Source organism: Motacilla alba, chromosome 2 (assembly GCF_015832195.1).
Source record: "Motacilla alba alba isolate MOTALB_02 chromosome 2, Motacilla_alba_V1.0_pri, whole genome shotgun sequence".
NCBI lineage: Eukaryota > Metazoa > Chordata > Aves > Passeriformes > Motacillidae > Motacilla > Motacilla alba.
The window spans coordinates 128,260,601-128,286,832 of record NC_052017.1 but is presented as its reverse complement, the minus strand read 5'-3'; the positions used below and the strand labels follow the sequence as shown (position 1 = coordinate 128,286,832).

Sequence of the window (26,232 nt, the reverse complement as noted above, 5' to 3'; positions counted from 1 at the left end):
TTAAAGTGCTTGCTTTCCACCTTTGAAATAAGACCTTCTACTGACTACAAAAAACCAAAATCTTATTAATTTCTATTACTGACTTACTAATTCTACTATTCACTTTTCCCCAAATTAAGTACATCCCAAATGGTCACATTTGCTTTTTTGTTTCAAACAGAGACACTGAAATGTTTTTTTCTTCCTGGTTCGTAATATCTTTGACTTTAACAAGCTGTAGCTTTCAGTCTTGAAAGATTCCTGTAAGTGATGCAGTAAAGAGAGAACAAATCAAGTCTCCTTTCCCTTCTTATAAAAACCTTAGCTAAAAATATGTCTTCCAATTACTGGTTTTAATGACCAGTATTCCCTCAGGAAAAAAATCTTCTGTTTGTTTTTATGGCCCCAAAGGAAATACAGTTGTAATTTAGACTTCAAAAAAACCCAAGTAAATCAGAAATTATATGAAGTTTACCAATCATTCAAAAGTAGATTGCCAAAAGCCAGTATTTGAAGAGAATGCTTTTTGAGCTTAGTACTGTTTAGATAACTGTAACTTCCCTAGGTTTTCTTTTTACACTCTCTAGTCGTGTCAAAGGACGGAAATTTGACTTCCTGCTTCCCTCTGTAGTGGTTAATCTACAGTCCTTCTGCAGCCCCTTCAGCAGCTCCATCAACTCTCGTTTTTCCAGCTCTGCCTGCTCCAGCTCCTGACGGTGCTGCCTCTCCGCAGCCATCAGAGACCGCACATCTGACATCATTCGTGACATCTGACTCTGAAATGCAAACACAAATTTACTGCAAGAAACAAACCTAATGATGGTGCAATGAAGTCAAACTGGCCACGCATGTAGGGTGATGGAGTCTTTGGAATAAAAACCACCAAAATAATTTTTTGAAAGTGCAAGAAATGTAAACAACTTGAGACACAATCCAGCATTCACCTTGTGGGATGGTCTTGTTCTAAAGATTCCAATATGTTTTTCAAAAACATTTTGTTTTCATATTTTGTTTCTTACGAAGTATGATAAGAAACAGCCAATTTGCCCACATGCTGCTTTTATTTTCTATTTCAAGAATCCAAACAAAATACGGTTGTGGTTATGTTCAGATACATTCTTCAAGGATTTAAAACCAAATCCAGTAAAAATAAAAATGCAAACTATAAACTTTTAAAAACTTTATAAAGTTTTTAAAAGCTATTGCTTTAAAAATAATTTTTCTGTGATATAATAAAAAGAGGATGAATAAAAGGATAAGACAGCCTTGCTTGTTACTTGATGAAGTTTACTGTGAACTTTTCCAACCTTGTGATCACAGTGCAAATACCACTCCTGGCAGTAGGGCTCTGTGTTAGCTCTGGACTAAGCCACTTTGGACAGCAATTTAAAATGGAGCTGGATGTTTAATTACATCCAGTTTGTGATGTATGCTCTACATTCAGACACTGAAATCAGTTTCAGATTGATCGGCTGACAATGTTATGCATGCACAGAACACGGGTGGAGTACCCAGATGAGCTCCAGTGAACCTGAAGCAGATAAACCACAGGAATACAGCATCCAGCCTGCTTCTCCACAGAGCTAATCTGGCAAAGCTTTTGATGGTTTGATGGGTTTGCTTCCCATACTTAATGCCATTTTCCTTTGTATGAGGCTTTATTTACAAAATAAGAAACTGATACTGGGAAAAGCAAAAAGCTAGACTGATAAGAGAGAAAAAAAAAAGGATTGTATTTACCTTTAGTTCTTCAATTTCATTTTGCAGAATACTCTCTTTTTGGACCATATGCCTTCTCTGTGAATCTAACCTTGACTCCATCTCATGTTTTGCCTCCTCCACTCTGCAGATCATTTCTGACCTAAAAAGTTTATTTCTCCTCGTTAAGTCTTGTAAGCAGAGAAAAGAATGATCTTCAAAATCCAGAAAGCCTTCTTGCAGCCAAGCAGACTGAACTGATTCCCTTCAAGCTCTACAGGATGCCTCAGTAGAGGCGTGATTTGTTAATTTAAAAAGAAAAACAGCATAAAGAAGTGCATTGTGCCCAGAGGCATTAAAGTGCCCATGAGGAGCCCATAAAGGGACAATCATATCATATTCCTCAAATAAAACATTCCAAGAGCTCAAGAAGGTGTATTTATGACTCTAAGTGATTTTCTGCTGTCTGCCTACAGTATGTGCTTGCTGAGTGTTATGAAATAGAGGCAGGCAAGATAAAAAGCCTGAATCCTATGGTACTGCTAAACATGTAAGGAAGTGAGACAGCCTGAGTGTGTGGACATGGTAGGCACTTACAGACACAGTTCAGTGGTGGGCCTGGCAGTGCTGGATTAACTGCTGGTCTCAATGATCTTAAAGCTCTTTTTCAATCTAAATGACTCCAGGGTTCTGTGTAATCTTGTTCACTTTTATGGTGGACACTAAATGACAGTATGCAGTAAACTGTTACAGCCTGGTCACTCACAGAGCTCCACAGCCAAAACCAGATGGCACTACATTAACCTTGAGTTCAGAAACCAGGTAGCAGAATCGCTTGTGTCTCCATGCATTTAAACCATATTTGAGCCTGACTTCACAGCAGTGTTCAAAAGCACAACACTTAGGAGGTGAAAGATACAAGTGGGAAGGAGCCTGAGTGGGGAAAAAAAAGGTACAACTGGAATATAATGAAAAGGGAAAGCTACAGAAACCTTTGTAAGGGGAAAACAATGATTCTGATAAGAAGAGTCATAATCACTGACTGTTTATCTACCAGAACTTAAAAAAAAAATCAAAATTAGACTTTCAGAGGTTGAATCTACCTGTAGCTGCCAAAATAATTACAGATTTTTATTGTCTCAATTTGTAAAAACATAAACTAAGTGCAATTATTAAATAATGTGGCTTTGTCTGTATAACAGGCCAATTAACAGGAAAAAATAAATTGCCAGCTTCCATTTTCTTAGGTTTTTTCTCATTTCAAATAGTAAGCTTGCAATTCTGTTCAACTGCAAGCAATGGCATTTTAAGATTTATGGTAACTTGGAAAAAATGCCCAACAACAAAAGAATCAAAACAGCAAGAATTTAAAGTCTATAATAAAATTCTGGCCCGTTAGCATCAAGTAATTAATGGACCATTTTAGACATAGCAGAATCCAGTGCTAGTATTTCAAAGTGCTTCATGCAGTGACTTGGAGCCCAGCCCAACCCAGACCCGAGAGAAAGAGCAGCTTAGTACCGAAGCAGCTCCAGCTCGGTCCTCAGCTCTGCCACACAGTTGTGCTGCGTGTCCTCCGCGCTGAGGATGGTGTAGCCGCAGCCGTTGGGGCACTCCCGGCTCCGGTACTCGCACACCGCCAGGTGCCCGTCCAGGTTCCGCCGCTCAATCTGCACGGTACAACCTGAGCAAGGGGAGCAAGGCAAGACAGCCATCTACAACAAAAGCATTTCGGGTAATTCCAAACAAAAACACTCAAGAAAGGAAGCTGAGAGGAGTGATTTCCTCAGGATATGAAATATGACAGTTACACATTCGTAGCTAGTCATACAACGCTGTTAAGAGGTCTTACTGAGATACTTATCCACTAACTGAAAATACTGAAAGGCTGGAAAGAGGTATTTTCTGTAAAGTCTTCTACTGCTGGTCTGGCATTAAATCAACTTCAGAAATGACAATCCTGATGCCAAGCTAAGACACTAGCAGCTTGCCTGTGCTACCATCATAGATTGCAATGACTGGAATTTACAAAGAATACACATTTGTAAAAAAATATTACGCTATCAAACTTAAAGAAAGTCCAAAGATGTGGTTGAGATGGAATGTAAACTTGTTTTCCAAACAATTTGTTGGTCTTGTCCCTAATGTACTAGACCATAATAATAAGTAAGAACATTTATTTATGAACATTTAATAACTCACACAAAAATAGAAATATTTCCACAGAAATTCTAGGATACAAACTTTGCAGTTCTGAAGTGATTAAAAGTAAAGTGTAAAGAATCAAAAATAAGCACTATGTAAGTTATTGCTATATTCAACTCTCTAAACTTGAAGTTTGTAGTCTCAACTTACGAAGTCAAACTTAGGAAGTGTGCAGTGTAATTGTTGAGGCTCACTCTGTTGAAATACACACTTGCATTGAATTTGAAGAGACTATCAACTTAAGGCAACTGAAACAATGGAGTATTGAAACTTCCCAATAAACCAAGCCAGAAAATGACAAATGAGTTCTCTAGAAGAGCTTTACTAATAAGTGTAATGATTTGTAATTGAGGTACTCAAAATACACTCCGAGTATTTTTGGGAAAGAGTTGAAGAGATTTAAGAGCGTTCACATCCAAACACCAGACACCCAGTGCAGTGTAAAAACATAAATCTGTAAAACACTGTAAAATACATAAATCTGTAAAATACTACTGTTTCTGTAGGAAGGAGAACAGGTGAATCAATGATCTGCAGAAGTCACTTCTGAGAAAAATTATAACTTCTAGCAGAGCAATTCTAGTACCTTAATAATCTCATAATTAATTACAATGGCAGACTCAACTATGTCCTTAGCATCATTAATTAGATTTTAACTTTATCTAGGAACAGACAACATTCCAATGAATTCAACTGGGAAATTGTAACAGTATGTTCCTTTTTAGAGGCATGTTTCTTTCTCAGGAGGTGTAGCCTTGCTTTAAATAAAAACCTCAACATGAACAATTCTAACGAGAATTCAGCTTAGAATAATTCTTATTTCCAAGATATGTTTTTGTTAAAGCTATGTCACAGCGTTGAGAGCTGCACATGCACCAGGCAACCAGGTGTTTTATAAATAAATTATGATCCCCAAGTTTTCTGCAGGGACTACTGCATTCATTCAAACATCAAAACATGCAGTCAGAACTGGAAAACAAACTCATAACTTGAGAGAAAGCAAAACTAATGCACTACTACATTTTCATACATTCCAAGTGCATCATATTCATTTTGGTTAGTTTTTGGATAAGAAACAGTTGCTAATCATCATGACTGCCAGAAACTGGTGCTATATTTTGTTCAAAAACACTGCTGTAAAGTGTAGATTGTGCCAAAGCTTTGTATTTCTGTTACAAAATAATGGCTATTATTGCAGTTCTGTTGACGGGAAGATGACAAACGTGTTTGTTTAATATAAAGGATTCAACTTCTTTGAATTTTACTCACCAGCATTGGAGCAAGGTATCTGACTGTACTCACACTCCCTTTCATGCCTGTCTATAGACTCCAGAGAACAAACCATTTCACAGCCATACTCTCTGTTTCTGCAATGTAGCTGAAGACGGTTTAAATCATTTTTCATATATCTACAGGCAAAGAAAAGAATTTGTTCTTAAATCTGGGAACATTATTGAAAAATTTGTATTTTCAACTTCTGGGGAAAAAAAAAGCAAGATTCTAATCTCCATTAAGAAAAATTGTGAGTAACTAGCTAAATTTATTTCTTTTTTTAAGAATTCAAGTGACCATATCAGGAAAAAACAGCTTGAAAGAAACAATGTTAATGAAAAATTCAGTCTGCAAATTTAAATGTGCAAATTAAATCTTTATTTTTGAATAGTTTTTAATTGTGACTTTTCACTGGCCCAGCAGATATTATCAATAACAAACACCAGGGCTGCTCATTTGCCATTTAAGTTCTGTGCTTCTAAACATGCCAGATGAAAGGACTACAGTGAGTACAGACAAAACAATCTAAAAATTAAACTCTAGTGCTCTGTCTACACTATAGCTGACTTCCTGATAGTAGAATCTCATGCATGAAAAATTACGTTATGAGTACTGACAAAGTTAAATAGACTGTAGCTGGAGACTTCAAATACATAACTGTTAATCTGAGCAAGATTAGATAATGCAGGTGTTAAACAGCAAGCAGCATCTACTGTTGAAACTGTTTTGTTCTGACACTAGCAAGAATTAACAGTTTAAAATAAAACAGTTTGTTTGGGAAAGAACAACAACAATCATATGGTCCAACTGCCTGACCAGTTATAGAAGGGACTAGTGAGAACAGTCTGCTTTACATGACAAGGTGGTTCACAACAGACATTCCTATGTCTAAAGTTTTTTTTAAAAAGGATTTGAAGGTCAGAAATTTGGTTAATATCTCCAGGAACTGTTAGTTACAAACCACACTACAGCATCTAAGTAAGACTGAAAAGAAAGGAGATGCAGAGTGTGTAGTGACCGTCATCAAGAGTCGCTTTGCTTGCTTTCTCTAAAATCAAGTATGGAAAAGTTTTGATGCTGTAAAGAACATTCAGAATAATATCCAGACAGGCATCTAGAATCAGCATTCAAGATATAAAAAGCTGGAGAACTAACTCGGTGTCCTCTCAGTTTTGAAATCCTAACACCCTAACAGTCAGTTATAATAAATAGAAAATGCTAATGCTTTAATGTAAGTAGTTGGTGCTGCCACAGGCATACTGGATAAAGACAGCCTGAGCGACAGAATCGACAGGAGATGAAGCTGTGCAAGCAAAACTGAGAAATCCTAAATTCATGTAATTTCAACACACAGCAAGATTATTGGATACCTGTACAGAGGTCGTAGCAAAGACACATCAATCACTTGTCTGTCTTCAGGGCAGTTACTGTGATGAACAAGCCACCCATGGATACAGGCAGTGCAGAAAGCGTGCTCGCAAGGAGCCTGCAGTGGATCTTCCAACACGTCTCGGCAGATGGAGCACAACAGCCCCTCATTAACATAGCCCACGAAGCGCTCAATATCATAACCCATGCTCTCCACACCTGTTCAGAAACCCCCAACACACAGAAATAAAGCAATCTTTGTGCTGAATCTGTATGGGTAGATCCACAAAGAGGCCTGAAAGCAATTCTAAAAACATGGAGACCATAAAATGAATAAAGAAGTGAATGTGTGAATGCAAACAAACACACCCTTCAGAGACTTTCAGATTTAAGTGAAATTGAGAATTGTACTGCTAGATGTCAGAATCACAATTTTCTATCAAGAAATTCTGAACTCTGAAAGCAAAGACTTTGACACAGTGGAGCTACGCTTCTCCTGAATGCTGTTATTGAACATAACTGTAGCAGCCACTGTGAAACACACAGTTTCTATTTACATGAATTCTACCTGAAGCAGAAGCATCACACAAGTTCAAATGCAAGTGTTTGCTTTCCATTTTAATACCTTTCATATAATGCCTAACAAACCTACAAAACAGTGTTCTTACCAACAATAGCTGCGGCACTTTAAGCTAGCAAATCCTGGATTGATGAACTGCACATCACTTAAGATGTTGCTTTCATACTGAAGAAAAGATTCTCTAGTCGATGTAGATTTCCATTTCAGAGGGAACAGCATGAAATCTCCACATGCTTAAAGACACACTTAATATTCGGGAAGTAAAAGAAGCCAAAACTGCAGCTAACCCTGAAATCATGAAGAGTTACTGTCTTTTCCTACATTATCTATTTTATAAAACTGAGAAGCTTTTAAAAGGATTTGAATGCTTTGTGAAGAAGAACATTTAATGGACAATCTGCCTTCATCTAAATCCTATCATGAAAAACCTTGCGGAATTTGGCAAGACCCCACAGAACTTGCTTAAAAGAATAAGTTTTAGGCTCCACGTTGCTCCTTCACATATAAAGTTACTTTTGTAAACCCACTGAGACTTGTGAAAGAGGTTTTCATTAGTTGTGAGGTTTTCTAAATAAAATAGAAAAGGAAGATATCTTACCTTTGTAGATTTTACTACATATATATGCAGTTTGCTCAAATACTTCACAAACAGTTTTCTGATCAGTAAGACATGTAATGCTTCCTTCAGTTTCTTTTCACTGCTTTATAATGCCTACGAGAGAAATTAGAAAGAGTAAGGCTCAGTAGTGTTTCCTAAGTTACTGAGTCCTACAAGCCAGCTACTGAATAGACGCTGTCCTAACAGCCCATTAAAACCAAGTTTTCCAAATCAAGCCACTGAAAACCTACAATTCAACACAGAAGAACTTAGATTAGGGTGAAAATAATCATCAGTCCCTGATTCAATTACTATTGATGCAGATATTTATCACAAAACTGAACACCTTGCTAATGATCAATATTGAAGCCAGTTTTGTTTGTAAGACTGAAGACAACAGAATTAGTATTATTGAAACGTAGCAACTGAAATCTGATAAAATTATATTCCTCAAAAAGATGGAAGTTCCTTATTGACCTGTTCTAATCCAGTCATGACAGGCAGTTCATTTTTAAAATAAAACTATTACAGTCAAGTTTGTTGTATTGGCAAATATCATTGCTGTGCAGCATAACTAGGGTTGCTCACTTAAAACATCATAAAATATGTCATTATTAAACCCCTTAAGTTATGCTAGAGGACTTAAACTGCATATATAGATTAGGTAATATGAACTGCAAGTCTAACACTTTGATTTGGTTTGGTGGATCCAACAGGATTCTGCTATTAGAAAACTTTCAAGGACAGGTAAGAGAGAAAAACAGAGCACTTTTACTGTCCTAGAGTTCTACTCTTCTGATCTATTGGAGTTGTGGATGCTGTGAGCTACATTTTGCACAACGACAGCTAGTCCCTGAGGACCAAGTCTTCAAGACACTCTTCAGCATATTTTAGCAAGTTTGAAGACTAACAAAATGCAAGAAGGGGAACAAATTGGGAACAAAAAAACTTTATTTGTTTAACAGAGAAATTAAGTGCAACAGCAACAACAAAATATATATATTATAAACATATGCATGTGTATATAAATATATATGGATATATAAAGCCCCAGCCAAACTGAAGTTCAAATGAAGAGTGGATGGGAACTTTGAGGCAAAAAATACAATCAAGGGGGATTCTTCAGGACATTTTGAAGACTCATGTTGGAGCAGCAAAACACAGTGCTGGAAGCCTTGTGGCCATGGATCTGGGACCTATGACAACAGCTGTTACTGAAGTCCCAGCCTTCTTCCAGTAGAAGTTTCCTGACCTGAAGAACCAGAGATGTTTTATTTTCTATCAACTTCAAGAGAGGCACCTTAGTCAAGAGACAAGCAGAGGGAGAGCATCTGATCAATGTCATGCACTTTAGCAGTACAGATCACTTTACTCAGTATTTTCACCACAAAATAATTTTCAGCTTCTACTTATCCCGAGAAACTTCTCTCTTCTCCATCTGGCCTCAAAACTTATTTTCCCAAGATGACTACAATTCACCAGTTGTCACACTCCTTTTCTGATTGCACCTAGAAATTACATTATTTTGTTGAGAGATGTCCCTTGCTTAGCTTATGCAAGTAACTTCTAAATGGAATAAGTCAGTTAGAATTATAATACTGTGTGGTTTAGAATGCTGCTTGCTTATATCTACTTGTTTAGCATATGTAGCTTGGGTTGCTGGAAGCCTTCAGCTGAAAGCTGTGGCTTTTTGCCTAGACATGCTTTTGGCTGGAACTGAGTTAATTTCCTTAGCAATTTTCCCAGTAGAGTAGCTGCCACAGAGCTGCACGTTGCCTTTAGAATGAGAAGAATGTTGCCAACACTCCAATGTTTTAGTTGTTGCTAAGAAATGTTTATCCTAAGTCTAGGACTTTATTTTAGTTTCCCATGCTCTGCCGGGGAGCAGGTGCATAAGCAGCACCAACCAGAAGATAAGGAGCTCATGGTCATCAGCAGAAGCTGCAACTCAAGATAAGAACAGTTAATAGCTTTCCTGCACAGACAGGGAGAGAGAATCCAATAAGCTGTTAGAAGACCCCAGACCAAAAATCAGCACTGGACAACAAGGGCCGTGTGAAGAGCACGTAGGGGAGGGTGCATAAATTGTAAGGGTATCATTGTGCAGAGATTTCTTTGTTTGGGAGAGAAAGCACACAAACTATGACACGCTATTTGCTTCTTATTGTTTCATATGTTTTATTTTCCCCTGCAGTTCTGGACAAGCAAAAATCTCCCCCAGACTTCACAGGTCTCAAGCGATTTTTCAACAGTCATCATCCCACATTGTTTGCCAGGCAGATGCACATCCAAAACCAGCCTTGAGTTGTGGACTTCACTGTCCTCAAACAGAGATTTGGTGTGGATATGGTAACAGGGAGGATACAGGTGGGATGTAGTTCCCAACACCATCACCATGTAGCGTGCTAAATGCCTGGCACTAATCAAAGCTATTCCACTCTGAAAGTCAGGACACTGAAAAGAAATTAGTGACCTTCATTTCTGCATCAGCAGTAGCTTCTGATTTCTAAAAAATGCTTGTTTTTCATGTGACAAAACAAAGCATAACTGTTTGAAAGTCTGGAGTGAACCACGACAGAACTACCGATGTGCATGGCTAAGACAGCATTTTCAGAAATGCTGCAGGAACAGAGTCTGTGCAGGGCCCAGGGACGAGGTGACACTGAGACATTTCTTCAGCCTTTATTTTCACAAATCCTGCTACACAGACACAATGTTTTAGTGTGTTTTTTGTCACTCTGATACTGTAAGCCACTTCAATCCAGCATCAGGGCCCAAAGGAGCACACTCACCCCTTTGACTGTGACTGTACAAGTGGTTTCTCAGGCACCTGATGCATCACTCTCAGTAACTGACCTGTTTTAAGACTGAATTGGGGAAAAAAAATTAACTGTGGCAGTTTTCTTATGATAGCCAAAGCCAATCTATCCACAAATTAATGTCCTCCCCAACTCCCTCCACCTCCTCCTCTGAATCAGTGAGAACATTTAATCTGCCCCTTTCCTGAACTGGCTCATGCAACTCACCATACAGACAACCATACCCTGATTTGATTTGTTAAGCTAGAATTTCTTGTAGATGGCTCAGCAAAAGCTCTAGGGACTGTGTAAGCAGGGCATGACCAGGGATAAGAAACTGCAGCCAGGGCAGAAAGGAAAGGAAGACAGACAGCAGCAGTCTGTGGCCAAGGATGCTGAGGGATGCTACTCCCTCAGCTCCCCAGACTGGAACACTGGGGAGCTGGATGAACATTCTTGTAAGAGAAAAGGAGCAGGAGGGCCAGAAAAAATGAACAGCAACACCACCTCACACTTACACAAACATCTAATTTTTTTTTCCAAAAAAAGCTTATATAAAAATTATGAGCCAATTTAAGGCTTCTACCAGGAGCTACATAACTACTACAGCTATTCTGACACACAACATTTTTGCACAACACTTGCTGTGCTGCAAAACCTACTCAGAACAGTGCCATTCACTTCCTGCCTGGCACAGACCAGAGTCCAGAGAAGGGCAATGGAGTTGGTGAAGGATCTGCAGCACAAGTCCAATGAGGAGCGGCTGAGGGAGTTGGGGTTGTTTAGCCTGGAGAAAAAGAGGCTCAGAGGGGACCTTATCGGTCCACCTGAAAGGAGACTGTAGCCGGGCGAGGGCTGGTCTCTTCTCCCAGGGGACCAGCGACAAGATGAGAGGCCACCGCCCCACGCCGTGCCGGGGGTTGGGTTTCAGGTTGGACAGCAGGAAAAATTTTTTCCTAGAAAGGGTGGTCAGCCATTGGAATGGGCCTGACGATCCCAGAGGTCTTTTCCAACCCAGTTAATACTGTGACCACCTTCGAGGCGGCGCAGGGCCGGGCTCTGCCGCCCCGAGCCAAGCCCAGGGTCAGAGGAGCCCTCTCCCCTCGGAGCTGTGCGAGGGGAATTCTGTACAGCTAACAGGGGAAAGGCCTCCGCATTGGGCCTGGGAAGGCGCCTCAGGGGCGGACAACGATGCTGGTCACAGAGCACAGAGCTGGCCTGGAAACATCTGGAGAAGCGACCCGACACCAAGAAACAGCATCCGCGCTGCCTCAGGCAGCAACAAACACCCTTCCAGCTGCACACACCCTTCCCGCTCCCTCCCCCACACGGCAGCGATGCCGGCTGGGCGCAGGGCCCTGACCACCGCTGGGCACAAGCCCCGCGCAGCGCCTCCCGCCCCGGGCCCGGCTCGGCCCGGGCCCCGCTCGCCCCCGGCCCCGGCCCGGGCCCCGCTCACTCACCCCGCCCGCCGCCGCTCGCTGCCGCGCAGCCAGGCTTCCCTTTACGGCCGCTCTCGCTTGACGGCGGCGCGGCGGGCAGCGGCTCCGCCATGCTGTGTGCGGCACAGACCCCGCAGCCCGGCGCTGCGCATGCGCGCACGGGAAGCGCCTGTCAGGGTCCCGTCCCGCGGCACGGCCCCCGCGCACGCGCGCCCGGCGGGAAGGGAAGGCTGCGCAGTGCGCACGCGCGGTGCGGCCGGTAGGGCTGCCGGGAGAGCGCGGCGGGACAATTGAGCGCAGAGGCGGGACCGGCGGCGGGAGCGCAGGTACGGGAGCCGCGGGTGGCGGGCCCGGTGGAAGCGGCCCTGGGAAAGACCCTGAACATGATCTAGCTGCGACTCCCCTGCCGTGGGCAGGGACATCTCTCACTAGATCAGGTTGCTCAGAGCTTCATTCAACCTGGCCTTGAGCGATGGGGCATCCATAGGTTCTCTGGGCAACCTGTTCCAGTGCCTCACCATCCTCAGAGTGAAGAATTTCTACCTTACATCTGGTCTAAACCCGCTCCCTCAGTTTGAAGCCATTCCCCCGTGTCCTTTCACGACATGATCTTGTAAAAATTCCTTACAGCTACTCCTGATCTGAAGCGATTTTTCAGTAATGTTGGTGTTCAAGGCGATGCACTCGCAGCCTGCAGTTCAACTGAGTAAAAGCTGATGCTGTGTCACGTCTCTGCAGCTGCCCACGGCCCCTGTTCTTCAGACACTCCGGGAGCAGCCTGGTAATTTGGGCCGAGATGGGCATTGTGGCTGCCTTTAGCAGAGCTCCGTGCACACCGTGTTGAGCTGGATGTGTAAAATCTTGAAACATTCTTTGTATGCATATTTAATTTTCAGTGCAGCTACTAATGTACCCTTAAGGACCAAAGTACCACCGAATTCAATGCCTGACAAACCGGACGCAGCCGTGAGACGGTTTGGGCTGTGGTTTCGTGCTGCGCTGGGTTTGGTCAGGCATGGTTGCTAATAACAGCCAGGAGCTGTGCTTTCTGCATTGCTTGCAGCTCTTTCCCTGCAGCCAGACCGAGCAGTAAGGCAGGTGCAAGGTACCCTGGTGTATCGGTGCTGTCTCTGAGGAAAGGGCATATTTGCATATTCTTTCATTTAGTTGTAGTCTGGAGCTGTTCCTTGCCTTGCTACACTCGCTCTGATCTCTGATGTGAAAGTTTTGGCATCAGTGGTTTGCTGCACATCCCTTATGTTCTATTCTTATTGGGTAGTAGCGTAAAGGGACAAAATATAAACATTTTGGTTACAACTTTTTAAACGTATTTTTATTATATTTTATGAAAGCTTGTATTTTAAAAGACAAATATGTATTTCTAGATGCAATGTTTAATTTTAAAACCCACAAATCCATAAGGGTCTTTGTAGTTGCAAGTAGGTAATCCTGGTAACAGTGAAGTTACTGAGTTATCAAGGATAGTGTCTTCAAATGTCTCAGTAATTTTCAAATCTCCTAACGAGCCTGTTTTTGTGGTTTTAGACCAAATGACAATGCAATGGCCAAATGGATTTGGAAATCAGAACACTTTAATCATAGATATTTGCAATTTATGAATTGTGCAGCTTCTCTGTCCCACAGAACCTCAAGTGCAGTGGGCAGGGTTAGTGCAGCACTGCAGCCATGCTATGCACAGTCCTCATGCAGAACCCTGGGGTGTCCTGTGTCGTCTTCCCAAGTGTCACTGTGCAGTGTAGGGTTGGGTAGAGAGCTTGTTCACATTCCCATGGCACCTGAAGCTGGCTGTGCCGAGCACTGGCACTCGCAGTCTGCTCCCCCTGAAGGTTCTCGACACCTTTGCAGTGTTCACTGTGGCTTTTCATGCTACAGATGCTCCTGTTATAATAACCAAGCTACTCCCTTATTGCACAGGGTTAACTAAAACTCATTTGCTATCACTGTTGTCAGGTAAGCCCAACCTAAGGGAACTGCTGTAGACACAGGCTTCTTTCCTTGTATTTTTAATAACAGCCACAGTGGAAGTGACAATGTGACCATTTTGCCCCTGAGATTTATGTCTAGTAACAGCATCATATATATGCTAATTGTGCAGATATGGAGAGAGAGCAGTACTCCCGCTTCCAGTCTCTGTGTGTTTGCAAAGCGTTTTGGGAGTGCTCTGTCACTGCTTCAGTGCAAACCTTGGGAAGAACGGTGCTTGTGCCCCAGGAATCCACTGGAGTGCAGAGTAGCACCAAAAAAGGTGCAGAACCACACAGTCTGCTGCAGCAGGATGCAAACATGCTTTTGAGATGGTACAGATGTTTGATTCTGCAGTCTGCATTATGGTTTATTTTTAACCCAGTAGCTGGGGGGATCATTTAAAATAAATGTGTGTAAATGGGGAATTAAACCTGTAACTGTAGTGTGAGTTGTGCTTGCCTTCCTCATTTTGGCTGCTGTGTCATTCTGTTGGAGTTTTCTTCTTTTGCTTGATTTCTGTCTACTACTTTGAAACATTAAGATTATAATCAGTTTTTCTATTGGTTGCAAAGTAAACTTTGTCATATTAACATTGACATATGTTTGGTTTTTGCCCTAAGGCTGCTCAGGGGAATAATGGTCTTATATTTTGAGGGAAAATCTATAATACATTCCTTCCACTTTTCAAGTGGACATAACATGGAGCAATTATATCCACTGTAATTCAGTGGTAATTTTCTGCTGAATGTTAATCTTATTGTGGTGAACCTGAATGACCAATGTAATTGACTGCTTAATGCAAAATGCTTGTCCCAGGTGTGAGACATACCTTCAAGATTCATTGTTCATTGTGCACTAATAACGGGCTTTTCAAAATTATGTTTACAGTGTATAGAATAGTAAGTTTTGCTTGAAATTGTCTTTCTTTTTATAAACTGGTGTGAGTTTGCTAAGTAGCCCTATATTGTGCATCTCCAGAGCATTTACTGCTATTGGGAACTGCGTTAGTGGCTTTTTAAATGAAAACTGAGGTGTTCAGCTGCAGAATTTGCTGTAGTTGATCTTTCTTACTACTTAAACAAAGCATTGCAACAATACTACTCTTTCTTTTTTCTTAAATGTCATTATGCTTGTGAATTAATATTGTTATTTGAAGATCTTGTATGCTCTTTTATATTTTTAAATAGTGCTTTTGTTGTCATCTCTGGATATATTTTTATATTTAAAGCCTATCCTGACTACAGTTGTCTTTATCTGCTTCCTTCCTTCCTGTCCACCCTGCAGAGCAGTACAGCTGAATATGAGGCGATCTGCAGCTCCCAGTCAAGTCCTAGGAAATGCTGGCAAAAAGCCAAGGTTTATACCACCAGGAAAATGTACTGCTGCTTGTCTCAAGAATGAAACTAAGGAGATGGACCAAGAAATTAAATTAAAGGAGGTAAACCGAACAGTGCACTAACATGTATTTGGTACAGTATTGTGATTAAAAGATAACATCTGAGCTCACCACAAGCAATCTCTGCTTAAAAAATCTATTCAGAACAAATTTTGACAGCTTTGCTGTCAGTACCTTTGACCTTGCTTCTCAGGTTAGGCTTCTCTCACTGTGGAGTGGTTGCAGAAAAAGTTTTTCAAATAAATAAAATAAATTAATATTGAGACCAAATGCAATTCTCTAGTGTAAATGAGGTGGGGATTGCATCTTGGCATGGGTTTTATTGGATTTTTTTTTAAATTTTTTTTTTTTTTTTGTAAAAGCAGCTAAAAAGCCAAGATACTTGTCGTAAAGTCTCAGTATGCTGAGTTGCAGTTCTGCTGCAAAGGGACTTTCTCTGAAACCTTTAATATTGACACAGAAAAGCAGCACAATTTTTATTTATTAATCTACAGAAGACTTGTATTAAACTAAATTCATAAACTATTTACTCAAGTGTTTGATATTGTGTGCGCACGCTTTTTGTTGTGATGCATATAGTTTTGCAGAGATGTATGTATTTATGTAACAATTTGATAATGACAATTAGTATGTCTTGAAATCTCTTCTTGTTGCTCTTTTCTCTATTTCTCTTCACCTGCATGCAGGAAGTGCTATTGTGAACTTATTTCTCTTTTGCAGATAGATGAGAAAGAGGGAGGTGCTGCATTGCTGTCTAAAATAAATGTCCAGAATCAAAATGAAAATTGTACACAGTCTGTGGAGTCAACTGCAAAAGTAAAGACAAAAGCATGTTTCAGCATTGACAAGTGTAGCAAGGCAGAAAAGAAAACACTAAATGTGCCCAAAGCTGGTAAGATGCTCTTTCTTTTTTACTACCATGTACCATAACAGAATTTTAAAGCTTGTGAATGATAGACTGCATATACTAAACTTTTGTGAAGTACTATTATAAGCATTGTGCAGTGGTGGCATTATTTGGTGTTATACTGGATAGAGTGAAAGAAGTAAGTGTTAAACAATTTTTTTAATAAAAAAGGGAAGAACCAAGGTGTTTTAGAAGCCAGTTGGTAGTGTTGCTATTCAGGTTGGAGTCTTCCAGAAGAACCTTATAGTCAACTCACTCTAATCTACAGTTGGTGCAATACAAGAATTGTAATACTTTAAATAGTGGGAAAGTGTTGTAATTTGGAGACTTTGCTGACTTTGTGCAGAGAAACCTAACCATTCTGAATGGATTCAGGGTTTTTTAAGAATTAATGAGATTTTCTTTTCTTCAGTGTCTCCAGTGGGCACTTAAGATTTAAGCCAACTTTAGCCCCAGAGGAGAACTGGCTTTGCTCATTTGTGGGTGTGCACTTCATCAGCTGTGCCCTGGTAATGAATGCCTCTGAAAAACCAGGGTAGTAAGCACTGCAAAGACATTGAGGTGTCTGAACAGTAGCAAGTGTACTTGGATGGACCTGAACAACATTGTGGGGTTGAGTGTCTTCATTTCCCAGTCTTGGTGTGCCCTGACCACAGATGCAGCACAGTTCTATGTGAATGCAAGTGTATGACCTCAGGAGCCAAGTACACCTTGAAAGCCTGGCACTTGAACTGGGTTACTAACATTGATGGATGAAGATCGCTCTTTTAGGAGCCAGCTCAGGCATTTTAAACACCTATCTTACTGTTATTTCACTGTTGTTTCTTTGTAATTATTTACACTGATAATGATGGTTTAAGGCTCATTTAATTAAAAATGTTATGAAGTGGAAAAGATACTAAATGTCTTTTCTGTGTCATGAATTCTGGGTGCAGCTGTTAAGAGTCCTCTGTGATGACTTCAGAAAAATAACCAAAAAGTTGTGGAGTGAAACTGGGTGAGCTGCTTCTGTTGATGTGCCATTGCCTTTCTGAACAAGGCATTTTGTGCCAAAGCCCTTTCTATGTGTGCAGAATGAGGCTAACTCTGAAAGCCTTTGAAAATCTGTCCTGAAATGTGGTATAAAAGAAGGAAGTCTTAATGTCAATGTTAGTTATTGTCTTCAGGTTCACTGGTGATGAGAGCACTGTAGTGAGAAAACAAACCTGTATCGAGTCTTCCTTAAATCTTAAGTAATTTTTTAATAACTTAGATTTTTCCAAGACAGTTTCTACCCTTTACGTCATTTTTGTCTGCTATTCATTACAGCTAATGTAGTGATTACATTGATTATGTAAATCATAACCTTCTTTGTAGGGTGAAGTTAAATTGTTTTGTCAAAGCTGGCTTTGGTTTGAAATTCAGAAGTAATGGAAACCAGTTGTAAAAGCCAGAGTCAGTTGGGGGTTTTTATTATTATTAATATTGTAATTGAATTATATTTGACTGTGAGGCTCTGGAGCCTCATACTTCTCTGTTAAAGGGGCATTAAAATAATTTTAAGATTGAAAAAGTCTGTGTGTATGCATTATTTGGTCTCCATATCATTTAATGCAGATGATAAACAGTTTGATAGGTTTATATTACACTCAAAGCTGCTGTGTTTGGGTTTCTAGTGCAGCAGTGGAATGTGTAAATAAATACCCTAGGTTCCATTGAAATTCTTTTGAAACACCTGTGAACCATTGGACAACTGCACTGTTCATAGACCTAATCTTTCTGAAACCCAGCCCTGAAAATGCTGTGCATTCTTTGAAAAAAAAAAACCAAAACAACCAAAACCCACACCAAAAAACCCAACAAAATTGAGTTATCTGACACACGGTGTCCATTTCTTGGAGCAGACAAGTAAGGATTTTACTAGATGGAATCAATCTTAAAATTATAGCATATCTGCCTTAAAAAATATTTGTTTTTCTAAGCATCTTTTAAAAAAACCCTTTTCACTAAAATGTCATTAATGAAACTGAAGTGCAAGGGACTCTGAAATTCTGTGAGATGAGGTATTTCCAGGACATTTAATAAGTTTGTAGAAACAGTCGAATGAAATCTATGTATGTGTTGTCATTTTAGGAGTGTTTGAACTGTAAGATTTTGAACATGTTCATTCGGCAGTTCACGAGCTGTGATTATAAGTTTTGAATACTGGAAAATAATGTTACACGTTTCTTTGTTGGAAAATGAACTTTACTACTCCTTTAAGAATTGATATTTGCTTATTTTTAAGAGGAATGAACATGGCAATCTCTTTGGTACCTTTGTTTTGTATTCACAATATAATACTTGTTCACACAATGGATCTTTGGGAGGGAGGCGATTTATTTGACGTTGTCATTAATACTTTTTCTCACATGCCTCCAAAGAATTCAGTTAATTGTGTATGCTCTTTAAAAATAAAAATTACTTAACATACCTAAACTATTTACCAGTAACTGAAAACAAAACCATGAATGTGTTTGGAAGGATATTATTGTACCTCTCAAGTGCTCGGTTTCTACTTGTCCTCATGACATTCTGAGGTTCTATTAGCAATAACAAGAAAATACAAATAATGTGAATTTGAAGAAACAATGGACAGGCAGATCCCTAAAGTGTACTTAGTATCTCCTCAGTGTTGCTAGTGAATGGGATGGTCAAGAACTGAGGTTTTTACCCACACTGCCTTCAACTTAAGGATTTAATAGATATTATTTTATTTGTATAAAGCAAACATAATTTAATTTATGTTTATTGTCTGAGTTTACAGCTTACTTTCTGTTGGTACTTTTAATCTAGGAGAATGCTGCCATGTTTTGCCCTTTGGGCTTACTGTTTTGTGTGTGGAAATGAGCAGCTCTTTCCTCTGAACACTTAGACGCAGCATTCCAGTAGGACTGAGATTTCATTGTTTGCACCGGATGTAGGTGAACAGAAAGAATGGATAAAGAGTTTTATTCTGTTACAGCTCACCACCTGTTTGGTTGCTTTTTGGTTCAAGAGTACCTTGTTTTTCATCCATCACTAACATCTGCTAATGCATCTTCCAAGAGGAACTTTGCCAGAAGTCATGGTCAGATTCTATCTTTGAGCTAACAATGAGGACAAAGTGCAGCTGTATGTCATAACGGGGTTAATGTGCTCACCCTATGTCTCTAAATAGATGTTTCTGAATGTCTTTCATGATATCAACTCTACTTATTATTTGCATACAGTTTTGGATATATTTTCTCTATCTTCTCTGGAATGTTAATGTTTACTGACTACATTTGTCTGTAAGGTTTGGATGCTTTGCATACTCAAGCTTCATTTTTCATAATGTGGTTCCTTCAGCTTTCTAGAACATTGTACAGGTCTGATACCTCTTATCACTTGATATCAATAAAGTCCTTTTAACAAATAAGGTGAAATTTTAAGAGAAAATCCACTGTTCATTTATGACAGCAGCAATCAATTACCTGTCACTTTTAATCAGAGGATTAAAAATTTTATTTTCAGGACTTTCATATTGTCCAGTTTCAGTCTAACTGCCTACTTATTGTTTCTAGTAACAGAACTAAAAACATTCATGCCTGGCATCTCATAATGAAGCAGATTATTCCTAGAATTACTTTGATATCTGCAAAAGTACAAGTATTAATTTAACTTTTGTTGTTGCACTTCACAGATGAACTAAAAAAGATATTTCAGTTAGTATTTTAGTGGTGGAGCTGCATGTGTAGCTGCAGTTCTGTGTCCTTTAAATGTTTTATAAACAGCTGGTAAAGCAGTTAAATCTTTGGGTAAAAGATACTCTGTAATCATCTGTAGCTCTCAATAATTACCGAGCACGTCTTAGAACAGCTAAGATGTGACTGCATGCCTGAGTGTAAGTAACTTATTACTGCATTGTTTGCAAGTAATATTTTACAAGTCTGTAAATTTTGTTGTAATTTCTTATTCCAGATAGTATCAAATTACTCTGATAGATCTTTATGATTTAAAATATTCTCCATCTCCCTGCAATTTTCTAGAAGAATAGTTTATAATAGCGAACAGACAAATTTATAGAGAAGTTTATTCTCAATTCAGGATAGTTTCTTTACTGCTTAGGTGTCATCTGTGCCTGTTACAAGTTTATTCTCAATTCAGGATAGTTTCTTTACTGTTTAGGTGTCATCTGTGCCTGTTACAAGTTTATTCTCAATTCAGGATAGGTGCTTTACTGTTTAGGTGTCACCTGTGCCTCTTTGATCAGTCCATCTCAAGAGATGGGGACTGGTTAATAAAACTGGACTGATGTAAATACGTTGTAAGATAAACTGTCCGTATCTGATTGGATGCTGGTTCCAGAAGTGTTCATTTATGCATCAGTCACAGTGGGTCTTGTGTTTTGTGCTCTGTAGCTTTGGGATTCTTTGACATCTCCTCAAGACAACACCTTTTACTTGGTGCTCTACCTTGGGGTGTGAAATGATGTCTTCTACTCTGCTGCTGTCTTAAGGCCTTCCCTGGTGTTTCCCCTGCTGATTGTGCACACTCAGTGTTCCCCTGGGCTGTTGTCACGTTCCTAACCGTGTTTATTCATCTTGAATTTGGGATGCCCACCAGCTGAATGCTGAGCTACACAGCGCTAGTAGGATTAGCAGCCAAGAGTGAGATGGAAAGAAGGAACTTTACAGCAGCTTCACCACCAGAGGCAACATCTCATATAATGTTCAGCAACTGCAAAACTGCTTTCCTGGATGGGGCAGCCATCTGCAATGCTGCTGTAAAACAAATCCAGACCTGCATAATTCTGGTGGGATATTTCCACAGTTAATTTATAATTTGGTATGATCATATCTTGCTGTCTTAAGAATAACTAGGCTTTATGTAATTATAGATGATATAACCAGGATATTCACACATTGGCAAAAAGAGCAGTGAACTGGCGGAGAAATGTACTTTTCATTTGCCCCAGTTAAATGTGCTTTGCATTTGAGCTAATGAAGATAATGAAGGAGAGGGGAAGGAAGCCAGAAATCAGAAAGGTATTACATGATCAGAAAATAAAGAAAAATAATTATATTAGATGTAAGATATTCAACATTTTCCAAGGAAATTGGAGGGATTAAAATGAAAGTTTCACAGTAGTAACTTGTCTCTTAAATGGAACTGTGGCTGCTTCTTTACAATGAAAAATATAAATTTTCAGGTTCTTTACTTTTGAGCAGTGATATATCTGCTATTGAAGAAAGCTGTGCTCCATGTAAAGATGATAGTCTTTCATGCATTTTTTAAAAAAAGGTATTAAGTTATTGAAAGTAAAAATTTATAAACAAACAAGAAGAAAGACCTAAATACTCATGCAGAAAGAGAGGTCTACTTGGAAACTGCAGATATAAAGCAAATACCCCTTCCAAGGGCTGGCAGGGGATATGTTGGGAAATGAACTTACTATCCCAATATATTTATTACAATTTAGCTCCCTAGAGCAAGCAAGCTCTACAACATATAGTCTGCGAAATACAGAAAAAGAAATTTTCTAATACTGTAACTTTAAAAATGAGGCACTTTAAAAATACCCTGCATAGAGATGATCTTAAAGAATTCAGGTTTATCAGTAATAATTCTTTCTATTCCCTCATTCATTCTGAGGGGAGCTGTACACATAGTTTCTTCTTACTTCTTTTTTGATTTTCAAAATCTGTTACCGGGCTATATGAATGTAAGATGGGCAAAAAAAAAAGAAACACATGGCTATTCACATTTTCTCACATGTTTTTATCTTCGTTTCTCTCACCGTTTGTTTTCTAGTCTGGAATGTGGGGAGTTAGTGAGTGTGTATATTCCCAGCTCTCCTGTCTCCAATAGATACAAAGGTGGACTTAAGAGAAGATGAGGGAATGCAGCTATCAGGTGGAGGGGCAAGAAATGCCTTACTGAAGGGAACTGGGAGGGTTCTTTTTGAGCTATCATGAGTATTATGACAGACTAGGCCTGAATGCCTTCAAAGCTAGTTGTCAGGTCTTTCTGTGTCAAATCTTTCTTTTCAATGCTCATTGTTTGGATCCCCTTTGTTGCCAAGTCAGCCTAACTAGAGTTCAGTCCCAGCTTTTGGCTTTGGGCCTTAAGTTTTCCTTGAAACAGAAGCTTTGTCACAATATGACTCTTTCCTTGAGCCAACAAGATAATGATAAGATCGTTATCTCACTGTCTTCAAAACATTCACTGAGCAAGATGAGAAGAATGGAGAAAGCTGTTTCTCTGTCAAATGCAGGGAATAGTGCACATGGTAGTATTTTCAGGATAGTATGTAAAAGCATAATCTCCAAAATTTTAATCTCTCTAAGAAATAAACAGGAATCTTGTAGAAACTTGGCTTCTCTTACACTATTTCTTTTCCTAGGGGCTATCTTACTAGTGCAGAAGTGAGAATTTAGGGAAAATATCCTGGGAAAATAATATTTTCAAACCTTTCTATATTTCTTAGCTGCTTCTGATTAGTCATCAAAAAGCTTTTTGGAAGAGAGGATCAGAGAAGGTATAAGCATGTATTAGGAATGGATGCATTTCTTAATTTGTAAGTAATGGGGCTCTTAGCTTTTCTATTTTTAAGGACACAGCTTATAAAGTGAAGAGCTAATTCATGGAGCTGTACAGTCACACAGTACTATAGAGTTCTGTAGCTTTAAGCTAAACTTAGTTTGAAGGATGGTTACTGATCTGAATGAGTGGGTCTCGGAGTGGCACATTGAGATGAAGATAAATTCTTTAAAATTTGGCATGGAGGGCACTTTAATTGGCTAATTCATATATTCCCAATTTCAGTGGGCTAAATGTTGAGAGAATGCCTTATATCAGCAGAGGGGACAGAACTGTATTTATCTTTTATGCTTGGAATTTTAGCTGATAAGAGCTCTGAAGGAGGCTAGAACCCTTGTTCTTGCAGCAGTTTCAAGAACTGGTAGAGGTTGGAAGTTAATACCTGCTAGATGCTGATCACAAAAACAGATGCAGGACAAAGAAAAGAGGTAAAGCTTTGCCTTTTTTTGTCTCACATCCCATGCAGGACAGAGGTTTATAAATAATTGTGCAGGAGAAAGGAAAGGAATGGTCTGAGAGGTCCAGGTACATCAAAGATAAGAACAATAAAATATAAAACTGATGGTGAAAGTGCTGATGAAGACTAGAAAAAGAAATCAAGTGACATGAGAAAGCCATTTGAAACACAAATGACCTAAAAGTACTATTTCTAAAGGGTCTGGTGCAAATGTACTTAAGCACTGTAACTTCCAGGTAAAGTTATATTACAACTTTTGATTCACAAAACTTTGTCATCTTCAACTCTCTCCTTAGTGATTAATGCCTGCAACCCTTACCTTTAGACACTGCTCATGAAACAACCGTCCCTGTGAGAAACCTTCTGAGTTGAAAGTTTTCTTATCCACCCTTTGCTCAGCAGGCTCCTAAAGACAGGCAGATCGAATGACTTGGCACTGTCTTGCTGTCATGTCAGTGGAGAGGACTATATGATGACCTAATGGAAGTTTTGCAGCCCTTATTACCTATAGACACTCTTATCTTATGCAGCTGCCAAATTCATTTGCAAGGGTAAGCAACTGCCTTGATACTTGCCAAATGTTTCCACTGCCATAGTAGCCCAGTATATTCAGTGATGTGTAACATATCCCATCCTAGCTGCTGAATCTTTCTACATTTTTTTGTAAGCAGAGGAGTTCCACGGTTCCATTTTAGCTTTGATTCAAATCTTGCAATCATCCTCTTCTTCTCAAGGATTTTCAGGCTCCTAGGTGATTGCAAATGCCAACTCCAGGTCTCTGCAGAGCTGGTTTGCTTGCGTATTACTAAATAGGAACAGAAGCCCTTCAGACTTACCCTGCGGCTACCACTTTGTGGGCAGAACACCTTCACAGGGCTTAGCAATCTGGTGATTTGGTATTTTTTGCACTAGAAGGTCCCAGCCTGAATCATTTAAAATGGTGTCATTCCTTTCAACATTCATGTTTGTTCTCTGTTCCAAATGGCATCTTTAAAGACACATTCTTTCTTAGGGCATCCTCAGTTTTCTCAAATGTCTTTTTTGCCTTTGTCTCATGTACCTTAGAGTGATACTTTTTTTAAGTCTGTCATGGAGAGATTCTTCCTCAGTTCTGTGTGACAAAAGATCCTCCCTCTCCCTCCAAAATGCTCCCCTGATTTAAGACATTCTCCTTCTCAGGGTGTTCTATGTCTAAAATTTACATGGGCCACTTGATGCAGTTGGTGGCTGTGATACAAACCTATCACTTGTAAAATTTGTGGCCATTGTGCTCTTTCAGCAATCCATAGTGATTTGGCTACTTTAACTCCTGACTGTATTGTGGCTGTGATCCATTCCTCTCAATAGTTCTCCAGGATGCACTATTTGTATAATTTTCTGGTATTAATTCTATCTAGACTTTTTCACAGCAAAACCAGGAGGTATAGAAGGCAGTGAAGTGATGTAGGGGGTGCATGTATGTTTATTTTCTTCAGTGGTGAGCAGAATTTCTCTCCTGCTACCTGTGGTTTGCTGTCCCCTCAGTTGTGGTAATACAAGTCTTTAGGAATATGGTTTGCAATTCACCCTACAATGATCCAAATAGAGTCTGAAGAAGCTTTTTCAATATATTTCTTTCTGTGAGTTATTCATCCTGTGGCATACTGGATTAGGGAACTGCTGGTGATTAAAACTAACCGAGCTCAGAAGAAAATTATTAATATGAGTTGTCCAGGTTTGTGAGTGCTCATATCAGCACAGTTAAGGGGCAGGAACATGACACAGTTGGGGGGAGACAGAAATGACTGTTTTGACAATGTACCACATCTATGTTGACTTAACCAATTATTAAATTCATATTAAATTCTTATACTTGCAAAATAAATAGGTTATTCTATAGCTAGATCATCTTGCTGAACTGGCTGTGCACTGTGTTACTTAAGTGCAAGTGTTGGTGGAAGGTGTAGGATGATGGGTGGATTGTGGCAACATCTTTGGTTTTTGTAATTGTCTTGGAGCTACACCTACTGTTTTAGCTCGAAGATGTCTATATGTGTCATTAATATCCAGGCTTTTCACATTCTGTGATTTCTCATCCAAGCACTGATATAACCTTAGGCTGATGAGAAGAACTATTTTTAAAAGGGGAAAAAAAAAGAAGGAAAAAAAAAATCTTGGTTGGCAGCCAGCTTCATTTTTTACACGGGTTATTTTACACTCATGGAGAACAATATGCAATTCAGGCATATTTTGCTCAAAAGAAAACTTTATAGCAATATTTTGCTATAATTGCGTTAGTGTGGAAACTTAGTCTCTCTAGCAACATTAAGCATTAAGGTAATAAAGTAATACAAGTTTAGATAAGTCTAATATTGGGAGTTGCTGCATCTGGTAGCCCATTATAGAGGAGACTGCTGCAGCTCCTCGTGGCTGGGACCACAGGGATGTATCTTGAAGAGGCACATGTCCACACTAAATGTGTATATAGTGACAGAATCAAAAAGTTCAGTGCTCACACAAATACAAGCAGCTTCAGTGGCCTCATGCTTTCCATTCACTGGCTGTGGAGAAAGCTTGTTTGTAGCAAATTCTTATGTACACAACATGGATCCTCCAGCAAGCGGCCTTAAATTCTTACTCTGCTCAGTTAGTGATCCCTGCATCCCCCCTGGTCTCCCAGCTGATAAACATGCATTGGGTCTCTCTGGTGCTGGTCTGACCCGGCCCCAGGTGTCCTGGTGACCCTCCAGTAGCTAAATCTCAGACTATTAGGTTGCTTGGCTCCCAAGCCTTCTGCATGGCTAGTCTGGCTTGGAGTTTGCCCGAGGTCACACGCTGGCACAGGTATCCAGGCCCTGTGCCTGGGCTCCGGCCTCTGCCTTCTGGTGCCTCAAGCACCCTGGGCCCCTGCGACCCCTGGGGGTACAGCTCCAGCTGCTGGCATCTGTGTTTCTGGGCATGGTCACACCCGATGGAGATTTCCCC

The 26,232-nt window shown here is 39.8% G+C and overlaps 2 protein-coding genes across 2 annotated transcripts in view; one reads left to right on the top strand and one right to left on the bottom strand.

Moving 5' to 3' along the window:
* Nucleotides 1–158: 158 nt before the first annotated feature.
* Nucleotides 159–12,105, bottom strand: LOC119697253 (RING finger protein 151-like). The gene is made up of 7 exons (XM_038127792.1): nucleotides 11,962–12,105; nucleotides 7,701–7,814; nucleotides 6,525–6,741; nucleotides 5,152–5,291; nucleotides 3,199–3,361; nucleotides 1,720–1,840; nucleotides 159–755 (listed from the first exon to the last, which is right to left on the bottom strand). The coding sequence occupies exons 3-7, from the start codon at nucleotides 6,728–6,730 to the stop codon at nucleotides 522–524; spliced, it is 864 nt and encodes a 287-aa protein (XP_037983720.1). The 5' UTR covers nucleotides 6,731–6,741; nucleotides 7,701–7,814; nucleotides 11,962–12,105; the 3' UTR covers nucleotides 159–521.
* Nucleotides 12,106–12,143: 38 nt separating this feature from the next.
* The window catches only part of RAD54B (RAD54 homolog B), a 62,088-nt gene continuing 47,999 nt past the window's right edge, over nucleotides 12,144–26,232 (top strand). The window contains exons 1-3 of the mRNA XM_038127788.1: nucleotides 12,144–12,266; nucleotides 15,211–15,364; nucleotides 16,043–16,214. Of these exons, the coding sequence (XP_037983716.1) occupies nucleotides 15,227–15,364; nucleotides 16,043–16,214 (310 nt within the window). The 5' untranslated portion in view covers nucleotides 12,144–12,266; nucleotides 15,211–15,226. The remainder of the gene's footprint in view (nucleotides 12,267–15,210; nucleotides 15,365–16,042; nucleotides 16,215–26,232) is intronic.

Bases quoted from the DNA above. Each gene is read 5' to 3' on its own strand.
- LOC119697253 (XM_038127792.1), bottom strand. From the start codon at position 6,730: ATGGGTTATGATATTGAGCGCTTCGTGGGCTATGTTAATGAGGGGCTG. The intron at 1,841-3,198 runs GTACTAAGCTGC...TAAACTTTTTAG, and splicing joins ACCGAGCTGGAGCTGCTTCG to GTCAGAAATGATCTGCAGAG. The intron at 756-1,719 runs GTAAATACAATC...TTTGCATTTCAG, and splicing joins ATGAAATTGAAGAACTAAAG to AGTCAGATGTCACGAATGAT.